Source organism: Amblyraja radiata, chromosome 46 (assembly GCF_010909765.2).
Source record: "Amblyraja radiata isolate CabotCenter1 chromosome 46, sAmbRad1.1.pri, whole genome shotgun sequence".
Taxonomy (NCBI): Eukaryota; Metazoa; Chordata; class Chondrichthyes; order Rajiformes; family Rajidae; genus Amblyraja; species Amblyraja radiata.
Window position 1 is genome coordinate 8,366,577 of NC_046001.1, and position 23,517 is coordinate 8,390,093.

General features: G+C 40.9%; 1 protein-coding gene across 4 annotated transcripts in view; it reads right to left on the reverse strand.

Moving 5' to 3' along the window:
- The window catches only part of LOC116968769 (signal transducer and activator of transcription 5B-like), an 86,923-nt gene that overhangs the window by 29,864 nt on the left and 33,542 nt on the right, over nt 1-23,517 (reverse strand). For 3 of the 4 annotated variants that reach the window (XM_033015594.1, XM_033015593.1, XM_033015591.1), the window contains exons 2-6: nt 15,768-15,909; nt 13,364-13,505; nt 11,854-11,949; nt 5,247-5,454; nt 4,197-4,294 (exon numbers count right to left, since the gene is read on the reverse strand). In XM_033015594.1, the coding sequence (XP_032871485.1) occupies nt 4,197-4,294; nt 5,247-5,454; nt 11,854-11,949; nt 13,364-13,505; nt 15,768-15,892 (669 nt within the window). In that variant the 5' untranslated portion in view covers nt 15,893-15,909. Of the gene's footprint in view, nt 1-4,196; nt 4,295-5,246; nt 5,455-11,853; nt 11,950-13,363; nt 13,506-15,767; nt 15,910-16,005; nt 16,114-23,517 lie in introns of all 4 variants that reach the window. The other variant, XM_033015592.1, reaches the window with a different exon arrangement.

Genomic DNA, 23,517 nt, shown 5'->3' on the forward strand with positions numbered 1-23,517 from the left:
GGTGCTGTATAAAAGCAAGTTAATGTCTGCTGTACATTATTACTGTGTTGTAAGTAAAGAGGTTGTTTAGTCAATTCAGTTTAAAACCAGTGTTTTAATATCCTCTTGCGAATTGAGCTGCAATTTAAAGAAAATGGTCATAAGATGGAGGGGGGGGGAGAGAGAGAGAGAGAGAGAGAAAGAGAGAGAAGGAGAAAGAGAGAGAAGGAGAAAGAGAGAGCGAGAGCGAGAGCGAGAGCGAGAGCGAGAGCGAGAGCGAGAGCGAGAGCGAGAGCGAGAGCGAGAGCGAGAGCGAGAGCGAGAGAGAGAAGAGAAGAAGAGAGATAGAGAGAGAGAGAAGAGAGATAGAGATGAGTAGAGAGAGGAGAGAGAAGAGAGATAGCATTCTTCTCTCCCCTCTATTGAAAAAATAATGCCTATAGTCTCTCTCTTGCTATTTCGCCTACTATATCTCTCTCTCGCTACTCTCTCTATCTCTCTCTATCTGGCTCTCTCCTCCTCTCTTCGCGAGAGCGAGAGAGAGAGAGATTTTTTTTACATTAGAAAGCTGGTTTATGACTGGTAGATTATAAGGAAGCCATTATATTTAAATAATAGAAAAACGATAAACATCTTTCAAGAATAACTGTTACATTATTAAAGATGAAAGATGCAGTTTAAAAAATCTAAATCAATATTAGATCAAAGATAGTGAGCAGAGGTGGCCAGTTACCTGTGCAATGCTAGACTGTACATGCATGTAAAGGCAGGTGCCCAACAAGGGTGGGCAGATCCAAAGTCATTTCATGGATCAACCAAGCACTAATGCTGCAGCGTTCATTTGCGCTTGTTGTGGATTTACAGCCACGGCGAACTAAAATGCAGCAGTCTGCCAAATAGTGACTGGCATGGGTGAAAAGGCAGCCAGCACTGAAAGCCTTTCCCTGAAGACACCTAACAAAACTTGTGTTGGTATAAACTTCACAAAGGAATACTCTTACTTTGTGATCACAAATTCACAGAACAGCTCTCAAAATCATTTCCTCCATTCAACACACGACTTCTCTTTCTCAAATGCTTTTGAGGGTGTAAATCGTTAATTCAAGCCCTGTAACTTCTCCATTTATTGGCAAAAGCATCACATAGATTTTAAAAAACGATAGCTTCATCACTCTTCTATTAGCACATGCTATTCCTCTTCAAAACAAAGTAACTAGCTGTAGGCCTGGCAAAATTGGCCTTATGACTTTCCAAAGACATAAAAAAGCTTTTGGCAGATCAGGTTCCGGAGAAGTTTTGACTATTTATTGAAGTTGACACCGAGGCAAAGGAAATACTTGCAAGCTTTATTGGTGCTTAATGTCTTTCAAAAATTCAAGATGCTTCACATTTAATATATTGCTTTGAAGTGCAGTTATTGTTATTAAAGCAAATGCAGCAGCCATTTTGCGCAGAGCGGGATTCATTTCTAGAATGACTCATTAATCTGATTGTGGAAAGAAGGTTGACCCAGGACACCAGAAGAACTCTCTGCTCATAACTACAAATAGAAAAGAGCCTTAAACTTTCATCTGAAGAATAACTAGCAGCTTCCCCCCCCCCCCCCCCCCCCCCCCCCCCCCCCCCCCCGTCCCGTTATCAGCCACGATTGTGAACTCGACTCCTTGTACAAAAACCTTCAGAGTCAGAAGAGTGAGCTGTCAATTGAGCCAAGTCGGACACATTGATTCGGGATGAAGTTACAGATTATAACTGGTATCTTGGTCATACAGTTTCGGGATGTTTCATCTTCAGTGGTAGTCCGTTGTAATCCATTTGCAAAGATGTGCACAGCTCCTTTCAAGCAGAGTAATGCAACAAATTTGGTCCACAGTTGTGCCAAATAATCCTGAACCTGAGGCATTGCATATCAGCTTCAGTCCAACAGCTGAAACCATCTGCCTCATTGGAGACCTTCAAACTATCTTCAATCGGACTTTACCTTGCAGTAAATCCTTTATCCTGTATACTGTGGACGGCTTGATTGTAATCTTTCCACTGTACCCCATACCATCATCAGTAATGAACTAAACTACACTAAAGCCAATGTTATAAGCTGAATGTTCTCGGTCATGTCTGACTATACATCCAGCATGCCGAGTTTCATTAAAAATTGAGGCTTATTGCGAGTAACACTGTGGATCTTGTAGCAGATAAAGTTATTTAATGTCATTTTTGTTCCCATTTATTAAGGCATTTCTATTCAGTTAAATCGTAGCATTTCCAGAAAACAAACATCTGATATGTGACAATTTTAGAAGGCTTCAGAGGAAATGTTTGCAAATTCTAGGACATTTTAATACAGTACCTCTGAACACAAGACGGTTACGCAGGTGGTCATGGATATACCCAACAGGTACCACTGCATTTAAGGCCTGTTGCACAATAAAGGCGGCCTTACTGGAGGTAAGCACATGATAGTAAAAAGATAAAGGGAGCACAGTTTCAATGGGTTAAATTGGATCAAACTCCAACATAACACATCAGATAATGAAAGAATGGAACAGGTGAACCATGTACAACCACAGACTTTGTACAACACCCAATCCCTGCAGATCCATAATAGTCCAGCTGGGTGTTGATCCATAGCCTTGACCATTGATCCAGTGACACAGGATACAAAGCAGGACAAATTCACCGTGGCTAATTACCACGTCAGTGGTCTAATCTAAATAAGTGGAAAGATGGAAAATGTCCTCAAACAGCAAAAAACAAAAACTTCTCATTCATGCTTATTTTGAGTTTTTACAAGTCCGTGCCTTTTCAGCCCTCAGTACAGCCTTGATCCAAACATGAAGAAGAGAGCTGAATTCCAAGAGGACAGTGAGAAGCAAGTGGCTACCCTTGACAGTGCAACACAAGACATTCACTTCCATTTTTATCAGGGCGCCTTAATAAGTACGCATATAGTGGGAATTCTCTTACTTGCTGGAGTCAAACCATGCACCAAGGGAGATGGTTGTGGTCATTGATGTTAATCTTCACAGCCCCCAAGAATTCCTCCAAGCAGCGTTTTTGGCCCAACCAAATTCAAATAGTTTCTTCAATGACCTTCCTTCCAAGGTCAGAAGTGGAGACATTTCCTGACGACTGTAGGATTTGCAACACCTTGGATAGGGAGGGAGAAAGCCCTTGCCCGTGTGAAGATAGACCCAAGCAACGTTCAGCCTTGGCAGTCAGTGGCAGTAACATCTGGGTCACTCATTCTTCAATAAATGAGACTATCTCACCAACTCGTCTTGACAGTCATCAGCAGAATAATGCAGTGACAAAGGCAAGCGGGAAGCTGGTCACACTGCAAAATACGACTCAAATCCTGAGTCCAGCAGCTACAAGACACAGCTGGAATGAGATGGAATACTCTCCATTCATATGGATGAGGTCAGTGCCAACGTCCAAGTCATCCAAGACAACATGACTGGCTTAAACCCCTGCCATAAACATTTACTCCCTCCACTACTGCTGCAGTCTTCTGCCTAGGACCACCTGCAAGATCCTCTTCTCTGACTTGCCAACGCTTCTTTGGCACCTCCGATTTGGGAAACCACGGCAACAGATGCAGGCGATCAGTATCCCGTGCACGTTGCCTCTGGATCGCATGCCTTTCTGACTACAAAATAGATTGCTGTTTCTTCATTGCTATCTGATCAAAATCCTGGAGTTATCTCCTCAACATCATTGTGGGAGTAACCTCACCTCAAAACCACAGCGGGCTCAAGGGGGCAACTCAACTTAACTCCACCTTGAGCTAATTAAGGACAGACAATAAATACGGTGATGCTCACATTGTATTAAATACATTTAAAAAATGCTGGCAACATTTAGTAATCTTGTCATCCAACATTCAAACTGTGCTTTGGGCAAGGAGCAAGTGGTGCACACCCTTAGGAAGATATCAAGACAAATGAAAATTCTACTCTTACAGATTTCTGGAGCATGGCGTTTAGCTACCTAAACACGTCAATGGATTGCATGCTTCCTCAGACACACCCAGCGAACCAAAACATTTCTGACATTGGGTGGAGCCACTTCAAAATGGGAACAACTACCTTGATGATTGACAAAGGAAGTTACTTCCAGGAGAGTCCTTAAATCCATTCACACTGTCATGAAGGTACTCTATAAACATTCCCTGTGCTTGGCCAACTGCTTTGAACTCCAAACAGAAGTAAGCTCACCCTTCTATGATCGTCCCGTGTGCTCTTCTGCTGGTTTAGGCTCTCCTCCTGCTTGAACTCTGGCAGTGGGCTATTTGCTTGCTGCAGGTGCTGCTGAGCTAAAATAAAAACAATTGCGCAATGAACCTCAGATCTAGGAAGACTTTGCTAAGCACACAAACAATTGTTTGTTCTCCCAACCCAGGGGAGAATGCTCCGTCTCTCTGTCGCCAGCCGGCAGTAAACCTTCAGCCAAAGCTCTGCCCCCAGCACTTTCATCTCTGCTAGGAAACAGCACAGGCTTGGTTTCACAGTTGCCCCTTTAATGTGGCTCTTATGAGGATTTAACAAGTGTGCATAGCCCACCTCCATGCCATGCAATGTGCCAATGCAATACAAGCAAATGATGGAAGCAAATCTCATGGAAAATCTTGGATGCGGGAATGCAAACTTTATGTGCGGAATAAAAATGATGCACTAAATATTTTGTCTCATCCTAAATAACCTTGTGATAGGAATGCTATCTCTGTTCAATGCCAGCTGATCTACTGTGTATTTCCAGCATTGTCTGTGTTTACCTGAAATTCTGATGGGAATACAAGATGTTTTAGTAAACTGATTATTTAATGGAGACATTATAAAGTTATATAATAATAAAGTATAAAGATTGAGAAATTGTCCAGATATGAAATACTGTAATGAGTTTCCAAATCGATGTTGTATTTGCCTCCTGGCTCCAGGGACACAGTTTGATCCTGATCCCAGGTACTGGTGTGTAGTCTGCAACTTTTGAGTTGTTTTGTGTCCTCCCACATCCCAAGACGTGCTGATTGATTAACTGGTTTCTGTAATTTGCCTCTTTGTATAAATTATTGGTGAAAAGAATCAAACGCAAATTGATGGCCACGTATGAAGGAGAATAAATTGCAGGGATACAGAGACATAATGAGGGAGAATTGCTCTCCTCTGAACCGCCATGGACACAACGGATCAAACGTCCTTCTGTGCAAGTGGAACATAAAATACTTCAGCATTTTGAGCGTTCAACTTTGACATTTGCTTCATACTCACACTGGTAACACTGCGCAAGTTGTTGCTGCTCACGTTCAAGAGCCTCATTGATTTGTTGAAAAGCACTGTGGTACATCTGAATGGTCTTGATCTTGTTGTTCAGTTGAGTTAGCTGCTGTAACACATTTGCATCTTCTTGCTTCAACCTCTCACTGTTGGTGGTTACAAACATTTGGGCTGGTACGGGGTTAGCGAGCCCAACAGTCACCTAGAGTAAAGCACGGGAGAATATATGCAATATACTTTCTTGGAAGTTTGTACAATATATGCCCTCCACAAAAAAATAACATTTACTTGGTAAATACACACCCATTTGTAAATTCGATCCATCAATATATATCTATTCTATTTTACAGAAGTCTCTTATTTGAAAAGCAAATAAAACTGCCTTCAGGAATTCTAAAAGAAAAGTAGACACTGCTAGATATACTTGAAACGTTGCCTATTTCCTTCGCTCCATAGATGCTGCTGCACCCGCTGAGTTTCTCCAGCACTTTTGTCTACCTTCGATTTTCCAGCATCTGCAGTTCCTTCTTAAACACTTTGTCTACTCCACTGCAAAATCTCCTCAAGGTATGCCTACTTTGAAGAAGTTCCCCTCCTCCCTCCGAAGAAACGTTGCCTATCTCCTTCGCTCCATAGATGCCGCTGCACCCGCTGAGTTTCTCCAGCACTTTTGTCTACACTGGATATACTCAGCAAGCCAGGCAGCATGGGGGAGAGAAGCAAAGCTGACTCCAGTGGTGTTAAAGGGAGTGCAGGAACCAACACCTCATGAGCCAAATGCTGAACGATTGGGACTTCAAAATCGTTGGAAATGGGATCTGGCCAATTATGGGAGTTTTGCTGCATCTTCAATGTGACACAGAAAGTTTGAAATAGTTTGACGGATGCTTTTGTGGTGTTCATTAAAAGTTAAAATCTAAATGTCTGAATTTAGTGTGAGTTTTGACAGGTGTATCTTGAGTGGAATCATAAAATTGACTACTTTTACAAGCAGGTAAAAATGGTACCGGTACGCAAACCTTGCTGTTAGTGTCTATGGTAGATGTAGGTATGTTGCAAAACTTACCTTCAGCGGTGCTGCAGTTCTGCCGCTGCCCGTGTGTGCGACTTTGGCGCTTTTGAGAGGGGGGCGGGTTTAAAACGCGATTTTCTCTAGGCTGTTGAAATCGATGTTGTTCAGCCTACTTAGTTGCTGACGAAAAATCGCTGCGAAATTCGTTCGCTGCAGGTATTTTTAAACTAAATTGGGTTATTTAATTGTAATAGTAGATTAAAAATCATCCTCTAAAACCGCGAATCCTGACAACGGGACGGATCTCATGTAGGGGACAAGGCAAGGTAGGCTGTTTATTTTTACATTAAAAAGGGCTTCTTAAGATCCCTTTATTCAAAATTTTAAGTTGCGAATACGTGACTTGGGGGCCCATTCAATCCCACAGTACCTTTCTGGGCATATGGGCTACAAATCCACCGCAATGGCAACGTTCCAAACCATCGTGTTCGAGAAAAACCCACTGGCAAGCTGATTTAAATGGCCATTAATTTACAGCAATTGAACACTAAATCCCTTCCATTTGGCCTATAAATTAATGTCAATGAGATTTAAAAATCATGTTTTATTGTGAATTCTTGTGTGAATGTTCTTTGGACACTTAGGCTATTTAAAAATGTTAATCTTTCCTTAAGAAATGGATAGATGTTTAGATCTAGTAATTGAATTTGGAATTAGCTACAATTAGGTAACTAACTAATATGCTTTAATTTCAGGTCATCCAAGTAAGATTGTTTAATATTTGTTAACATTTCTTTCAGTTCTCTTAATTTTTAAGAAGGTTATGGGCTTTAGACTGTTCTCGATCACAGCTTTTGTGTTAAGTCAATGGAAAATCAATAGGGAACAAGATGCTAATTTCCGAGTATGTAAATGGCCATAACTTTTTTAATACTGAAGATATGAAAGTGAATTAGGTGTCAAATTAAACTTCTTTTTATGCTTTATCTGATGGGATAAATTGCAGACTTGATTTTTTAAATCGCAAAATTTTGTAACATTGCTAGTAGATGGCCACCTGAAACGGTGTTGAAGCCGTTTAAGGGCCTGACTGCCTTATCTAATTCATAAATATTATTTTTTAAACTTTGGTAATATTTTAACAATATTAAAAATTATAAAAATGTGAAAATCTACCTTTAAAACGTTTAAAAGTGGTGCCGGTACGCCACAATAAAAAGCATCGACAATAAGACAATTAAGGGCAGCACAGAGGTGCAGTGGTGGAGCCGCTACCTCACAGCGCCAGAGACCCGGGTTCAATCCTGACCTCGGGTGTAGTCTGTGTGGTGTTTGCATGTTCTCCCTGTGGCCGTGTGGGTTTTCTCTGGGTGCTCCGGTTTCTTCCCACATTCCTTATATTTTTTTCCCCCTTCTTTTTATTTATTTATTTATTTATTTATTATGTTTTAGAAGTAAAGAAAGTAAAGAAAGTGCGCAAGTCGTGAAGGTGCAAGAGAGTGTTGATAAAAGAAAGCCCCTTAGAAAAGAAGTTAGAGAAGGAAGTAAAGAAAGAAAGAAAGTAGACCCTAGAAAAGAAGGAAAAAGAAAGGAGAAACAATCGCTCTATTATAACATTAAACTCCGCAGAAAGGGGACTACCAACCAAGTCTGTTTTTGTTATTTTATTGTTTTGTTGTTGTTTTTTTTACACCCCGTTACCAGATCCTGGCACCTTTTATTTATTTATTTATTTATTTATTTTTTGATTACTATTGCACCTTATGCTTATAATAGTTCCAAAAACGTAGATCACGTCTTTTGGAAGTCGTCTGCTTTGCCTGCTAAGAGGAATCTCATCTCTTCCAGATGTAGTGTTTCAAACATATTTGATATCCACATTTTTATTGTTGGTGTGGGCGCATTTTTCCAGAATTTAAGTATGAGCTTTTTTCCCATTATTAGCCCGTAATTGAGTAAATTCTTCTGAAACACGTTTAGTTCAGGGTTACCTTCCGATATTCCAAAAATAATCCATTCTGGTTTTGGTACCAGTTTTATTTTAATTAATTTTGTAAAGATGTCAAATAGTTCATTCCAGAATTTTTGTATTTTTGTACAAAAAACAAAAGAATGCGCTATGGTAGCTTCTTGACAGAGACATTTATCACAGATGGGTGAGACATTAGGGAAGAATTTATTTATTTTAGTTTTTGAATAATATAGTCTATGTAATGTTTTGAATTGGATGAGAGTATGTCGTACGTTGATCGAACATTTATGCACCTGTAGTAAGTGATTATCCCAACTCTCTTTTGAAATTTTTATAGCTAATTCTTGTTCCCAGTCTCTTCTAATTCCATCAGTTGTGGGTATTTCTATGTTTAAGATGATGTTATATAAGTACGATATTAGATTCGCTGATTCCGCCTTTGTCTTCATTGCTTCATCCAGTAAGTCTGTAGGCATATTATGATAGTCTTTTGTGTATTTTTTCAGATAATCACGAATTTGAAGATATTTAAAATATTGATTATTTTTCTAATTATATTTCAGTTGTAGTTGTTGAAATGATAGTAATTTTCCCAATTCATACAGATCTCCGAGCGTTTTGATTCCCATTCTTTCCCATTGTATAAATGATTTGTCTATAATTGATGGTTTAAACGATGAATTATTAACTATTGGTATTAAAAGAGATAGGTTTCTTAATTTTAGGTTCTGTTTTATTTGTTTCCATGTTCTAATTGTGCTATGTATAATTGGATTTTTATTATAATTTTTGTTACTCAGATGCATTGGTGAGAGGAGAGTCGCTCCTATATTACACGGAGAGCAGTCCTCTCTTTCCATTACAATCCAGTCCACCTGCTGGGCAGAATTGTCCAGCAGGTGAATCATATTTTTAATATTTACTGCCCAATTATAATACATAAAGTTGGGGAGCGCTAGACTCTTTTCGTTTATTAAGGTGTGCTCTTTGTATTCTATGGGATTTATAATCCCATATAAAATTTGTAATGTCTGAATCCAATTTTTTGAAAAACTTTTTTGGGAGATATATAGGTATTGATTGAAATAGGTATAGGATTTGTGGTAGAAAGATCATTTTTATAGCGTTTATTCTGCCTATTAGGGACATCGGAAGTGTTTTCCAGAATTTAATCAAATTATTTAGTTTCTTAAGTAAGGGATTATAATTGGCTTTAAACATATCATGGTAGTTTCTAGTAATTTCAATTCCCAAATATTTGAATTTTTCTGTGGCTATTTTAAAGGGGAATTTCCGGAGGTGTGTTGAGTCTTTTGGTTTTATCGACATAATTTCACTTTTGTTCCAGTTTATTCTATATCCTGAGAAGGATCCAAAGTCCTCAATTAAATTTAATATGTTTTGTATACTAATTTGTGGTTTTGTGATGTACAATAGTACATCATCGGCGTATAAAGATATTATGTTATTTGAGTGTTTTGTATTATAACCATAAATATCCGGGTGTGTTCTTATTTTTTCAGCAAGGGGTTCAATTACCAAAGCAAATAACAGCGGTGATAATGAACATCCTTGTCTATTACCCCTTGATAATTCAAATTTCGTGGATAGTATATTATTAGTTAGTATTCTAGCCGTGGGTTTGTTATATAATAATTTTATCCATGCGATGAAGTTCTCTCCCATTTGGAATTTTTGCAATACTTTAATCATATAATCCCATTCTACTTGGTCAAACGCTTTTTCTGCGTCCAGTGAAATGATAGATAACTCTTGGTCATGAGATTTATGTGAGTGCATTATGTTAAGCAAGCGTCTCAGGTTATTGAATGAATGTCTCTTAGGTATAAATCCTGTTTGATCCTCATTTATTAATCTACTAACATACCTGCTTAGTCTTCTGGCTAGTGTTTTCGCTATTATTTTTTGATCCGTATTTAACAGAGCAATAGCTCTATATGATCCTGGTTCTTCTATATTTTTATCTTTTTTAAGTATTAATGTGATCGTTGATTCTGCTAATGTTTCAGGTAATCTTTGCTCTTTAAAAGCATATGTATACATTTTCTGTAGGCGTGGAGTAACTATGTCGTAAAAGGATTTATAGAATTCATTACTGAATCCGTCTGGTCCTGGTGTTTTTCCGTTCTTAAGTGTGTTTATTGTGTCTTCTATCTCCTTAGAAGTAATTTGTGCTCCCAGTTCCTCTTGTTCCCTCAGTTCTAATTGAGGGATATTACAATTATCCAGAAATTCTGAGACTTTATTATTGTCTATTGACGTTTTAGATGTATATAGATTCTGGTAAAATTGAGCAAATCTTTTATTGATATCCTTGGGTAGTGTTAATAATTCCCCTCTATCTGATTTAATCTTTAGTATTGCATTCTCTTTTTCCCGTTTTTTCAATTAGCGTGCTAAAAGTTTGTGGGGTTTGTCCCCGAATTCAAAATGTTCTTGTTTTGTAATTTGAAATAGTATTATAACTTTCTCTGACAACAGTTTGTTTAGCTTGAATATCAATAGTAGAATTTTATTATGTTTATCCATAGTTGGATCTTTAGCATTATCTGTATCTAATTGTTTTATTTGTTCTTCTAAATGTCTTTGTTCGTTCTTATTCTTTTTATTTTGAAAAGCTTGAAATGAAATAATGACTCCTCTAATAAATGCTTTGAAGGATTCCCATAATAGCGTGGGGGATATATCTGGTGTATCATTTATCTCAAAAAATTGGTCCATCTGTTTTTTTAGATATATACTCCCTTGTGGGTCTTTTAAAATTTGCGAGTTAAACCTCCAGAACGATTTATTCATAAACATTCCTTCTAATTTTAAAACAAAAGTTAACGGAGAGTGGTCTGAGATCGCATTGATGTGGTAATTAATTAATTTTGTATCCATTCCCACATTCCAAAGAAGTCCAGGTTTGTAGGTTAATTGGCTTCTGTAAATTACCCCTAGTGTGTACGACGTGAGAATGGGGTAACATGCAACTAGTATGAAAGGGTGATCAATGGTCGGCATGGACTCGATGGGCCGAAGGGCCTGTTTCCATGCTGCATTTCTAAGCTAAGCTAAACAAAATTGTTTGTCCATAGTTTGGTGCAAATTAATTCACAGAAAACTCTTGGTGGACTGCTAGAAATGCCTCTGCAAATTAATCTAAACTGATGGGTTAAGATCAATAAAATAGACAGTTCTTTTGCTCTCCGATGTTTGTCTCCTGGACAAGAATCAACCTTTTGTTTAGGAAGGAACTGCAGGTGCTGGTTTAAACCGAAGATAGACACAAAAAGCTAGAGTAACTCCGCGGGTCTGATAGCATCAATGGAGAAAAGGAATTGGTGACGTCTGAAGAAGGGTCTTGACCCGAAACATCACCTGTTCCTTCTCTCCAGAGATGCTGTCTGACCCGCTGAATTACTCTAGCTTTTTGTGTCTATCTTCAACCTTTTGCTTGTTCTCTGGGGAGATTGGGCAGGAAGGAGATATTCTATACACACCATGCCTGGGCCATGTGTGCAGCAGGATCTCAAGACCCTTCAACAGATCAATCCAAGACTTGTTAAAAAGCTACATTTGGCCTGCAGACTCATAAAAGGTCCAATACTTACACTGGTCTGCTGAAGCTCCTGAAATAACTGGTTTTCTCGCATCAAGAGACAGTTCATAGTATTCACCAGTTCTAAAGGTTGCTGATCAAACATGGTCTGTAACACAAGTCAAGTATTCATTAAAATATGACTTTAGGGCCATTTCTAGCAAACAAATGCAGGTGATACAAGTAGTTGATAAACATCAGAACAAAATGAAAGCTATCAGGATTTTGGATTCCTCGGTATAAGGTGGCTGCAGTCATATGTTCTCAATGCACAGTGGCTTTCATGTGGACGCTAGAAAAGATTTTCGACAGACAACTTCACCTTGATCTTACACATTGGGAGCCAAGGTCAAGTGCAATATTCAGATTAAGTAGCATTCAAGAGTGGTGAAATCTGGGATCTAGGCGAGGTGGACTGTAGACAATTAAGACAGATGACCTTCAGGTGATCACCAAGGCATAATTGTTCTGCAGGTAAATGTTGTCAGCGCATGACATTAGAATATCCAATCTATCTTGAAGTAGAACCTTGTAGTTTAGTTTAGAGATACAGCGCGGAAACAGGCCCTTTGGCCCACCGAGTCCACGCCAACCAGCGATCCCCGCACACTAATACTATCTTACACACACTAGGGACAATTTACATTTACACCGAGCCAATCAACCTACAAACCTGTATCAGTCTAGTTTATTGTCACGTGTACCAAGGTACAATGAAAAGCTTTTGTTGCGTGCTAACCAGTCAGCAGAAAGACAATACATGATTACAATCGAGCCATTTACAGTGTATAGATACATGATAAGGGAATAATATTTAGTGCAAGGTAAAGCCAGCACAGTCCGTTCAAGGATAGTCCGAGGGTGACCAAAGAGGTGGATAATAGTTCAACACTGCTCTCTGGTTGTGGTAGGATGCATAGTTGTGTGGTTGGTTGGCACAACTCTAATGCATGGCTGGCACAGACTTGGTGGGGCAAAGGACCTGTTTCCGTGCAGTATGACTTCAGCAAGACGCTAAACACATTTAGAGTATTCAAATCTACCAGATGATAATTAGCAACGATTAGTTATTGTTCATATCTTGGCCAAAAGTAACCAGCAACCATTGGGCAGTGATATAAAGTGGAAAAGCAAAGATCCATATTGAGCTGCCAACCTAAGCACTGCACACATTCCGCAATGGAGAATAACGAACCGGATTCTCCGCCCATGCTTCCTCGTGGGAATGCAGAAACCCAAATATACGGTACCTATGCAACCTTAAAAAAAGGCTCCTCTAAGCAGCTTGGTAATTAAGTACCAAGTGTCAGAGGTTATGGGGAGAAGGAAGGAGAATGGGGCTAGGAAGGAGAGATAGATCAGCCATGATTGAATGGCGGAGTAGACTAGATGGGCCGAATTCTACTCCTATTCCTTATGATCTTATGACTTTATGAACCAGTATTGGCATCAATCCTTTACTTGTCAATGATGTTCACATACAGACCGAGCAAGCATCCTTATATTTGTAGCCTGCATCATACCTTTAGGAGAGCAGCATATTCATTCAGCTGGCAATTGACTGGATAGGACATACGAGTTGACACTTTCTGTAATTCAGTTATCATTGTGTCCAGTAGATTTCGAGCAAGGTTTTCATGGGTAGGGTTTATGTTAATGGAGCTCCTAAAATAAAAGAGACAAAATGAAACATTTGCCACGTACATGCATCCCCTTCCCCGCATCCCCTTCCCTGCACCTTTGGCTGCACAGGGAGTCTTACCTCCTGTTATACCCCGCTGCCAGTCTGTTCCCTGCATTTGAATCCTTTGTGAGGGACTATGATCTGTGTCTGTGATGGTGGTCATTTCAATCCTAGCCATGGACATATCCCATTGCCATCCTCTCTCAAAATGTCTTTTTGTCTTTTACACATTTTGAGAGGAACCCGCTCCTGGACTCATCACATTAACACCCATTCAGTGCTCGTGTGTGAGATTTTTCAAATTTATTTTACTTCAAATTTATTATTGAATTCCTATTTTAAGTCGCATTAAGTCTGGCGAGCACTTGGCCAAAGCCCATATTGAAACAAACTCTGCCTAGACCACAGAACAGTATAAAATATACCAGGTGCATTATTGTATTCATTTTAAAAAGTTCGACCACAGATCCACAGGGTATACTGAACATACAACAGACCAAGGCTTATTTCAAATCTGTAATTCACTAAGCTTTATCCCCCTCCCATTCCCAATCCGACCTCTCTGTCCTGGGCCTCCTCCATTGCCAGAGCGAGCACCACCGGAAACTGGAGGAGCAGCACCCCAGCGGCTTGAACATTGACATCTCCAATTTCCGGTAACCCTTGCTGTCTCCTCCCCTTCTCAGCTCTCCCTAGCCCTCTGGCTCCTCCTCTTCCTTTCTTCTTCCTTGCGATGCCTTGTCATGACAAAACAGTTTATAGATGCTGTCCATGTTTACACCCCTGTCTGCCACGTACGAGGGCGGTCAGTGCTTGTAGGCAGAGAACAAGAACTTGCTCAAGGAGGAAGCTCAAGGAGAAATTGGAAAATCTCATCTCTACTGTCACTTTCAAGATGAACAGATGACCTTCTGCTCTGGGACATTTGGGGGGGGGGGGGGTGGGGGTGGGGTCAAGGTGTGGTGGACACACCCCTCAAACAAGGGAAGGGATATCAACCCAGGGGGGCACATGAGTGGCAACGGTGCTTGTGGTAAGGATAGTTTGCGAACACTACTGAATATGAACAAATATGAGTGTTTAAACGCTGAGAATGTCGGAAGAGTTTTTGCGCTGTTCTTGTTCTTGTTTGTATTCTGAATAAAGTTTATTTTTGGAAGAAAAAAAAAATTTGTTGTGGGAACTTAAAGCGAATAGAGTTGCGGAATGAAAAAATTCCCTCCACAATGCCATTACCCCTATATAGACACAAACAGCTGGAGTAACTCATTGGGACTGGCAGCATTCCTGAAGAGAAGGAATGGGTGACATTTTGTGTCGAGACTCTTCTTCAGACCCTATCCCTCATCTTAATAATAAAGCAGACACAATGAGGTGCCCTGAAATTCTAAGTAATTCTGAGTAAGCTTGTGTTTGTACATATTCATCATCTTATCGTACACATTTTACCCAATCTGTTTATTCGTGTATGCAATCTCAGTTTCCTCAAATGACTGTTGAACAAATCATCTTATGCATTGGAAAATTCTTGAGGTTTGCCAAGCCCAATAGAAAAAGATCAAAACTACCATTTCATCAGCTTAGCTGAATCATCTAAGCGGCTGCTACTAATCATCAGGGGAGGAGAGTTTTATTTCAAAATGGGCGCATTAAGCAGATAGTCTCTTAGATTAGGAAATATGCATATCTATTTATCCATCTGCAACTATTCATACAGTATTCAATCACCCATTCAGAACAGCAATTAACCGCTTCAGAAATCCCAGAATACAAGCGGTTGTTCGAAGGCTGTGATTTAGTGTATTCGAGTAAACAATCTGACAAGAGATCTGGGCACAAACTACCAGTATATAGCCCTGTCCCACTGTACGAGTTCATTCAAGAGTTCTCCCGAGTTTCCCCCGATTCGAACTCGGAGAATTACGTTAATAGCCGCTTGTAGGTACTCGGGGCTCTCGTGGACATTTTTCCCGAGTCTTCCTGAGCTTACCACGTTTCCCGAGTACCTGCCGTTAGCGTTACGAGCCGCTAAGAGACGTCCCCGAGCTCCGACGTACCCGCTACGTTCATTCTACGTGCTTACCACGAGTTTTATTTTATTTTTTAACTCGGGAGAGCTCTTGAATGAACTCGTACAGTGGGACAGGGCTTTAAAAGGGAGAAGATATAAATGCTGGAAACTTGGGAGGAATTACTCCAGATAAAGTTAGAAATACAAAAATGGCAAGTGAGCCTAGACTGACCATGGTTGTTTCTCTATCCATTCAGCAAGATAGTGCCTGACTTCAATGGGGAAATGTTTTCCATATAACTCCTGCAACTGAGGAAGGAACTGCTGTTGTTTCATTATCTCTCCCCAGAAAGCCATTCTTTGTTTTCGAGTACCTGAAACAAATAATGCATGTTAAATATTTTATTTTACATTTATACTTGAGTAATGTGCTCATAACACATACGATTGTTATCAATAACTGAATTTACCAATCAATTCATGATGGTGTGTGAATGAGTCACAATCCAGGATTGATCCCCAAGCCTTGCAGAATGTGCTGATTGGAACTAGAATTGGCCTCAGTAACCTTTCTTACCCTTACATTAAAAAGAGAAAAACATTTGCAATGGTTAATATTAATTTTCCAATAAGCCTGCTGGTGTCATGCCGACATGGAGACTGAGAAAGAACAGGACTGGAATAACATGTGGACACAGAGTGCTAGAGTAACTCAGCGGGTCAGGCAGCATCTGTGGAGAACATGGATAGGTGACGTTTCACAGAGTGTTGGAGTAACTCAGCGGGTCAGGCAGCATCTGTGGAGAACATGGATAGGTGACGTTTCACACAGTGCTGGAGTAACTCAGCGGGTCAGGCAGCATCCGTGGAGAACATGGATAGGTGACGTTTCACAGAGTGTTGGAGTAACTCAGCGGGTCAGGCAGCATCTCTGGAGAACATGGATAGGTGACGTTTCACAGAGTGGTGGAGTAACTCAGCGGGTCAGGCAGCATCTCTGGAGAACATGGATAGGTGACGTTTCACAGAGTGCTGGAGTAACTCAGTGGGTCAGGCAGCATCCGTGGAGAACATGGATAGGTGACGTTTCACAGAGTGCTGGAGTAACTCAGTGGGTCAGGCAGCATCTGTGGAGAACATGGACAGATAGGTGACGTTTCACACAGTGTTGGAGTAACTCAGCGGGTCAGGCAGCATCTGTGGAGAACATGGATAGGTGACGTTTCACAGAGTGTTGGAGTAACTCAGCGGGTCAGGCAGCATCTGTGGAGAATATGGATAGGTGACGTTTCACAGAGTGTTGGAGTAACTCAGTGGGTCAGGCAGCATCTGTGGAGAATATGGATAGGTGACGTTTCACAGAGTGTTGGAGTAACTCAGCGGGTCAGGCAGCATCTGTGGAGAACATGGATAGGTGACGTTTCACAGAGTGTTGGAGTAACTCAGCGGGTCAGGCAGCATCTGTGGAGAATATGGATAGGTGACATTTCAGGCCGGGACCCTTCTTCTCCCATGTTCTCTAGTGACGGTGCCTGACCCGCTGAATTACTCCAGCACTTTGTGTCCCTTTGTGTAAACCAGCATCTGTAGTTCCTCGTTTCTACTCTACTGGAATCTATTTTGCTGTTTCTTATGTTGATCAGGCTGCTTATCAAATTCCACCAAAAAGTCACTTTACTCTACCAAGGGCCAAACACTTCAGGAGAGAGGAAAGAACTGCCTGCAAAATAGACTATTTTGGATCCCTCTGAACAAAGTGATTACCAAAAAAAAGTAAACCAAAACTGCTCTGATGGATCCTTGGATTCTTTCCAGTACTTTCACCAGGGTGTAGGTGGAACCCACAAAGTTCAAGTAGTTGACATCATAATCTATAATCACAATGCAAGAATCAATAGGATATATCTAATACTTACAATGAGGTTAATGGCGAATGTCTTATTCAATATTTTCTGACAAAGATTAAATGTACAAGAAAGTTGCACCTAAAAGTTAAGTGATACAGCGCGGAAACAGGCCCTTTAGTCCAACGAGTCCCCACCGACCAGCGACCCCCCCCCCCCCCCACCCCCGCACATTTACACCATTCTACACACACTAGGGACAATTTACACTTATGTCAATTCAAACCAATCAACCTACAAACCTGTGCGTCTTTGGAGTGTGGGAGGAAACCAAACCCACGGGGTCACGGGGAAAATGTACAAACTGTGTACAGACAGCACCCGCACGTAGTTGGGATTGAACCCGTGTCTCTGGCACTAAGCGCTGTACGGCAGCAACTCTACCGCTGCGCCACTGTGCCGCCCACAGTGAAGTGATAAAGTTTCATAATAAAAGTGTCAACTATTAGGTGACAAGAACAGAAACTGCTGGAAATACTCAGTGGGTCACGCAGCATCCGTAGCATCATTGGTTTTGATGAAGGTTCATGACCTGAAACATTAACTCGGTTCCTCGCTCCATTGAAGCTATCTAACCTGTTGGATAAGTCCTGTTTATATTTCAGATTTCGCAGTGGCAGCACATTTCAGTAAATGGTGTACAGTGGATTAGTATGTTTATGTACTAGAAGTGCAAGTGTGCTGCACCAGAACAAGCGAGATTGGTATGTATAAAATGCACATGGACTTCTATATGTGGAGGCATAAGGATGCAATATTAAAGCTCCCACAACTACTTTTCAATTTCCGCTCATAGTACATACACAAGTATGTTAACATCTGATGTACTTTCAAAACTGAATATTTGTTGAAACACTGTTTAAGAAGGAACTGCAGACCTTGGAAAATCGAAGATAGACAAAAACTGGAGAAACTCAGAGGGTGAGGCAACATCTATGGAGCGAAGGAAATAGACAATAGACAATAGGTGCAGGAGTCGGCCATTCGGCCCTTCGAGCCAGCACCGCCATTCAATGTGATCACGGCTGATCATCCACAATCAGCACCCCGTTCCTGCCTTCTCCCCAGATCCCCTGACTCTGCTATTTTTAAGAGCCCTATCTAGCTCTCTCTTGAAAGCATTCAGAGAACCTGCCTCCACCTGAGGCAGAGAATTCCACAGACTCACAACTCTCTGTGAGAAAAAGTGTTTCCTCGTCTCCGTTCTAAATGGCCGACCCCTTATTCTTAAACTGTGTGTGTGGCCCCTGGTTCTGGACTCCCCCAACATCGGGAACATGTTTCCTGCCTCTAGCGTGTCCAAGGCCTTCTTCAGACCCTTTTGTTGAGACACAATCAGATTTTAACCAAATTTATCAGGTAGGAAATCGAAGAGTTTCACGCCAGTCCACCCATCATTCATCGTCTAATTTTATTCTCCACTGACTTCAAACGCACGGGTGTGCAGGAGGCAAAGAAATCTTGGTTGATTTGATCATGGTGTTTCTTTACAAAAAGCCAGTGATCTCAAAAGGCAGTGTTTTTGTGACAATATTATCTACAATATTGGAGCCGATCAAGAGCAAATAATAACCCAGTAAGTAGTAGCTAACATTGGCTGAAATGGGGAAATTCAGCAAACTTCTGATTTTTTTTTTAACGAGGAAGTGAGATCCCAAGAGCGTGGTACATTTGCACACACACACATGGCAAAGATTCAAGATAAATAACACATACAAATTGCTAAATACTGACGAGAGAATGGCTCAATAGTATGTCACATGTATTTGTTTTGAGGATGTGTGATGTTGAGGACCTTACTATTACAAATTCACTGAGGCATTTCCCTCTCCCCCGTTCCCTTCCATCCACTATCTCTTCCTCCGGCTTGACAATTCTCTCCCCCCTTCCTTATCTAACTTACTCCAGCCATCTGCCAATCAACCCCCCTTCGCCTGCATCCACCACTTTCTCTCACCTCTCGATACCAGCTTTCTCCCCTCTACCCCATCAGTCTGAAGAAGGGTCCTGATCCAAAATGTCATCTGTCCATTTCATTCCACAGATGCTGAGTTCCCCCAGCACTGTCTTGCTTCCAGCATATGCAATCTCTTGTGTCTCCTAGAGTTGAATTTCAATCATAAGTTACATTTTAAAAACTCAAGAGAATTTGTTCTATAGCTCAGAGAGTCCAGTGGCATAACTACCGTGCTAACATTACTGTCTCCCCGATATTAAAAATATCCCATGCCACTGTAGAAGAGAGCAGAAAATTATTCTATCATTTAATTAACACTCTCAAAGCAGATTAACCCTGTCCTTAGGGCATTAGTGTGTGGAAATTAGATGCTGCACCGGTCTGTAAAACAAAAGTGACTTGACCCATTTGCCATGAAAAGCCTCACCATGCTCTGAGGCCAAGAATAATACATAAATGTTATTTATCGATATGAGTGTATTAAAGCATGAAATGCATATTGTGTATAACTCATGACATTCAAATTACAAGTCATTGAACAAAGGAAATAGTCATTGAATTACAAGTCATTGAATGTACAAAACTTTCAAGAACGTCACAATTGCGTCACACAGGCACCAAGTACAATCTAATATTTTCTGAATAAAACCCAACTGAATAAAGTTGTCTACAAAATCAATTTAATTCTTGAAAGTGCACAGCCTGATAACCATCATAGTTCCTGTTTACTTAAATCAAGTAAAGACTGATCTGCTGGTGACAACATATGAAACTGATACCTGGCCCATAATTGTGTGTAGGGGGTTAAATCAGATCAAATTAACTGTGCTTTGCTGAAATAAATGTCACTGTTTTCGGATAATTTGGAGCAGATTACTTTCTGAAAATAACAGAAAGAACTTTCTCCCAAAATTATTTCAAGTAATCGCTCTAGAAATTCTATTGTACAGCAATCAAGTACACGATACATTCTTGACAGTTAACGGAAAATAGCTTCAGGCTCTCCGTGCATGCAGCATGGAGACAGCCAGAGATGTTTGTCTGTCATCTCTCTGACGTTCAGTTGCTTGTCCATGACGTGGGCCATTCGTGCAGAATGAGTTTTTCACAGCAAATGCAACACCTGCTTCAATATGAGGTCAACGAGGCCTACCTAAGCAGGTCGAGGCTGCCAATCCAGTCTGTGCAATCGCTGACAGTTGGGCCTTGCCTCGGACTTCATACATTAAACCTGTATCAGTCGGTGTAAGAAGCAACCTCAGATACTGCTTTACACTGAAGATAGACACAAAATGCTGGAGTAACTCTGTGGGCCAGGCAGCATTTCTGGAGAGAAGAAATGGGTGACATTTCGGGTTGAGACCCTCCGACCTGAAACGTCACCCATTCCTTCTCTCCAGAGATGCTGCATGTCCCGCTGAGTTACTCCAGCATTTTATGTCCATCCTCTGTATCAGTCGGTGGTGAGCAAGGATCATCTTGCATGCCTTGTTGGAGAAGGCAACGATGGGATCCTATGCAGACTATCAGCAACATTTGGCAGAATGCCTCCTTGCCAGAACTCACCAATGAGTACCATTCCATTGAAGGTAGACAAAATTGCTGGAGAAACGTTGCCCATCTCCTTCGCTCCATAAATGCTGCCGCACCCGCTGAGTTTCTCCAGCAATTTTGTCTACCTCATCATAAATCTTCTCTGTATCCTTTCCAGCTTGACCCCCCCCCCCCCGTACTCATACAAAGGGGGATATGCTGGCACCAACATGCACAGAATGAAAGAGCTTTTCACACAAAAGCTTTTCACTGTACCTCAGTACACGTGACAACAAAACTCAACCATAGAGAGGTGCCACATACGGAATAGCCTGAATGCAGATTAGACAAGTACAGGAGTGTCATGCAAATGTGACATCATTATATTAAAGTATAATTGTGCCTATGAATAGTAAGATTTTTACCGACCTGTAAGCAAAATAGGAATTTTACTGTACCTAGGTACATGTGAATTTTATTCCCCATCTCAAATTTTTGGGTGGTGATTTGTGCAAGGGCAGATTTCTGTAACACAGGTTGTCATCTGTAGTTTCAAAATGTACTTCTTTGAATTTTACTGAAAATCTGCTAAACGAGTTCTTCACTGTGTACTGCATACCAGACAATCCTTTTTCGAGTTCAGACATGATATGTTGGGTTACCTTTTCCTCTGTGAATATAATTTCATTCTTAGCATCTAAACAGAGATCCTGAATTCTATCCCCTCAAACGTTAGTGCTTATAAAAGTCATTTCATGATTGCAGCAACCTTGTCAAAGCTAAATGTTATAAGTTAAAAGGCACAATGTGCACACTGAACTTTGGCGAGGTCTAAAACATAAAGCAGTGCAGCACAGGCACGGGCCCTTCACTCCACAATGGTCTCGTCAAACATGATGCCAAGTTAAACCGATCTCATCTGCCTGTACATAATCCCTGCACATCTGTGTGCCGTTCCAAAAGCTTCTTAAATGCCACTACTGTATCTGCTAGTGTGGCTTTATTCATTTGATCCGAGGGTCACTGACTGTGAAGAAAGCGCTTGAGCTATTTTCACTTCGATGTATTATTAAATTATTTTGTGTTATTTTAAAATTATTTAAATCTGTGTGAATAGTTTTTAAATGGAGCAGAGTCATTCAATAACGATTTAAATTCATTGACAGCCAGTGAGCTATCAAAGGCTTCCAGGACTTCTAGCCTTCGACCCAAAGGGGGGCAGGCACAGTGGCGCAGATGTACAGTTGCTGCCTTACAGCAGTAGAGCTCCGGGTTCGATCCCGACTACGGGTGCTGTCTGTATGGAGTTTGTACGTTCTCCCCATGAGCTTTCTCAGAGAACTTCGGTTTCCTCTCATACTCCAAAGACGTACAGGTTTGCAGGTTAACTGGTTTGGTGTAAATGTAAATTGTTCCTAGTGTGTGTGTGTAGGGTAGTGTTAATGTGCGGGGATCGCTGGTCGGTGCAGACTCAGTGGGTCGAAGGGCCTGTTCTCTAAACTGAAAAAACTATAAGCTTACATAGAAACATAGAAAATAGGTGTAGGAGTAGGCCATTCGGCCCTTCGAGCTAGAACCACCATTCACTGTGATCATGGCTGATCAGGGCACCATCTGCATTGCTGCATTTCTGCTGTGCCATCTCACTCATCCCCATGCATTCAGAAAAAAAAGCTAAATACAGGTAATTAGGCAGGAACTGCAGGGGTCAAGCACCGGGGTCAACATAAGGTTGTGCTGTTTATCCGATCTGACTGCATGATGGGGACAGTCTACTTCTCGGGAAGCATAAAGTGGCACTGGTAATGCTTGCAGCTCATCCAAGAGGAAACTATTTTTTGTTTTACAAACTACATTAAGAAACACTTTTTTGATGCAAAACAGGAAAGAGTTATCAATTCATTTTAACACATCCTTATCTTACTTTAAAAACAGTCTGCATAATTCAGAGGGCTGCAGGCTTGTTTCCACAAGTTTAACCAGTGTCACTTTGGAATCCACCTCCATTCCTCCATGCTGCTGCTTCAACACAAGAACCCAATAGCAGGAGGCCATTCAGCCTCTCCTGCCTGCTCCCTCATTCAACGTGATTTTCTACCTTGATGCCATTTGCCTGCACTACCCCTCAATTCCATTTATATTCAAAAACCTATCAAGTTCTGTCTCTCATATACATAGCAAGTGAGTCTCTGCAGCACCCGGGTAAAACATGTAAAAGTCCTACCACCCTTTGGATAAGAGATTTCATCTCATCTCAGTGATGAGTGACTAATCCCTTTGTACATTTCAATGCGAACCTCTCATTCTTCCAAACTCTAGACAGTACAGGGCCAGTCAGCTTAATCGTCACCTTGTGCAGCAAAGCTGCCATCTTATGAATCAACCTGGTGGTCCTTATTTGTCTCTGTCAAAATCTTTCTTAGATAGTGCGACCAGATCTGTACACAATGTTGAAGACATTCAGATCAGATCAGACGTCTCTACTCCTGTGGTCAAATCTTCTTGCAATAAGAGCAAAATATTTACATTCCTAAATATTTGCTGAACATTCACTGATCACTGTGGCCCACCCAGGCCCTTTTTCACCA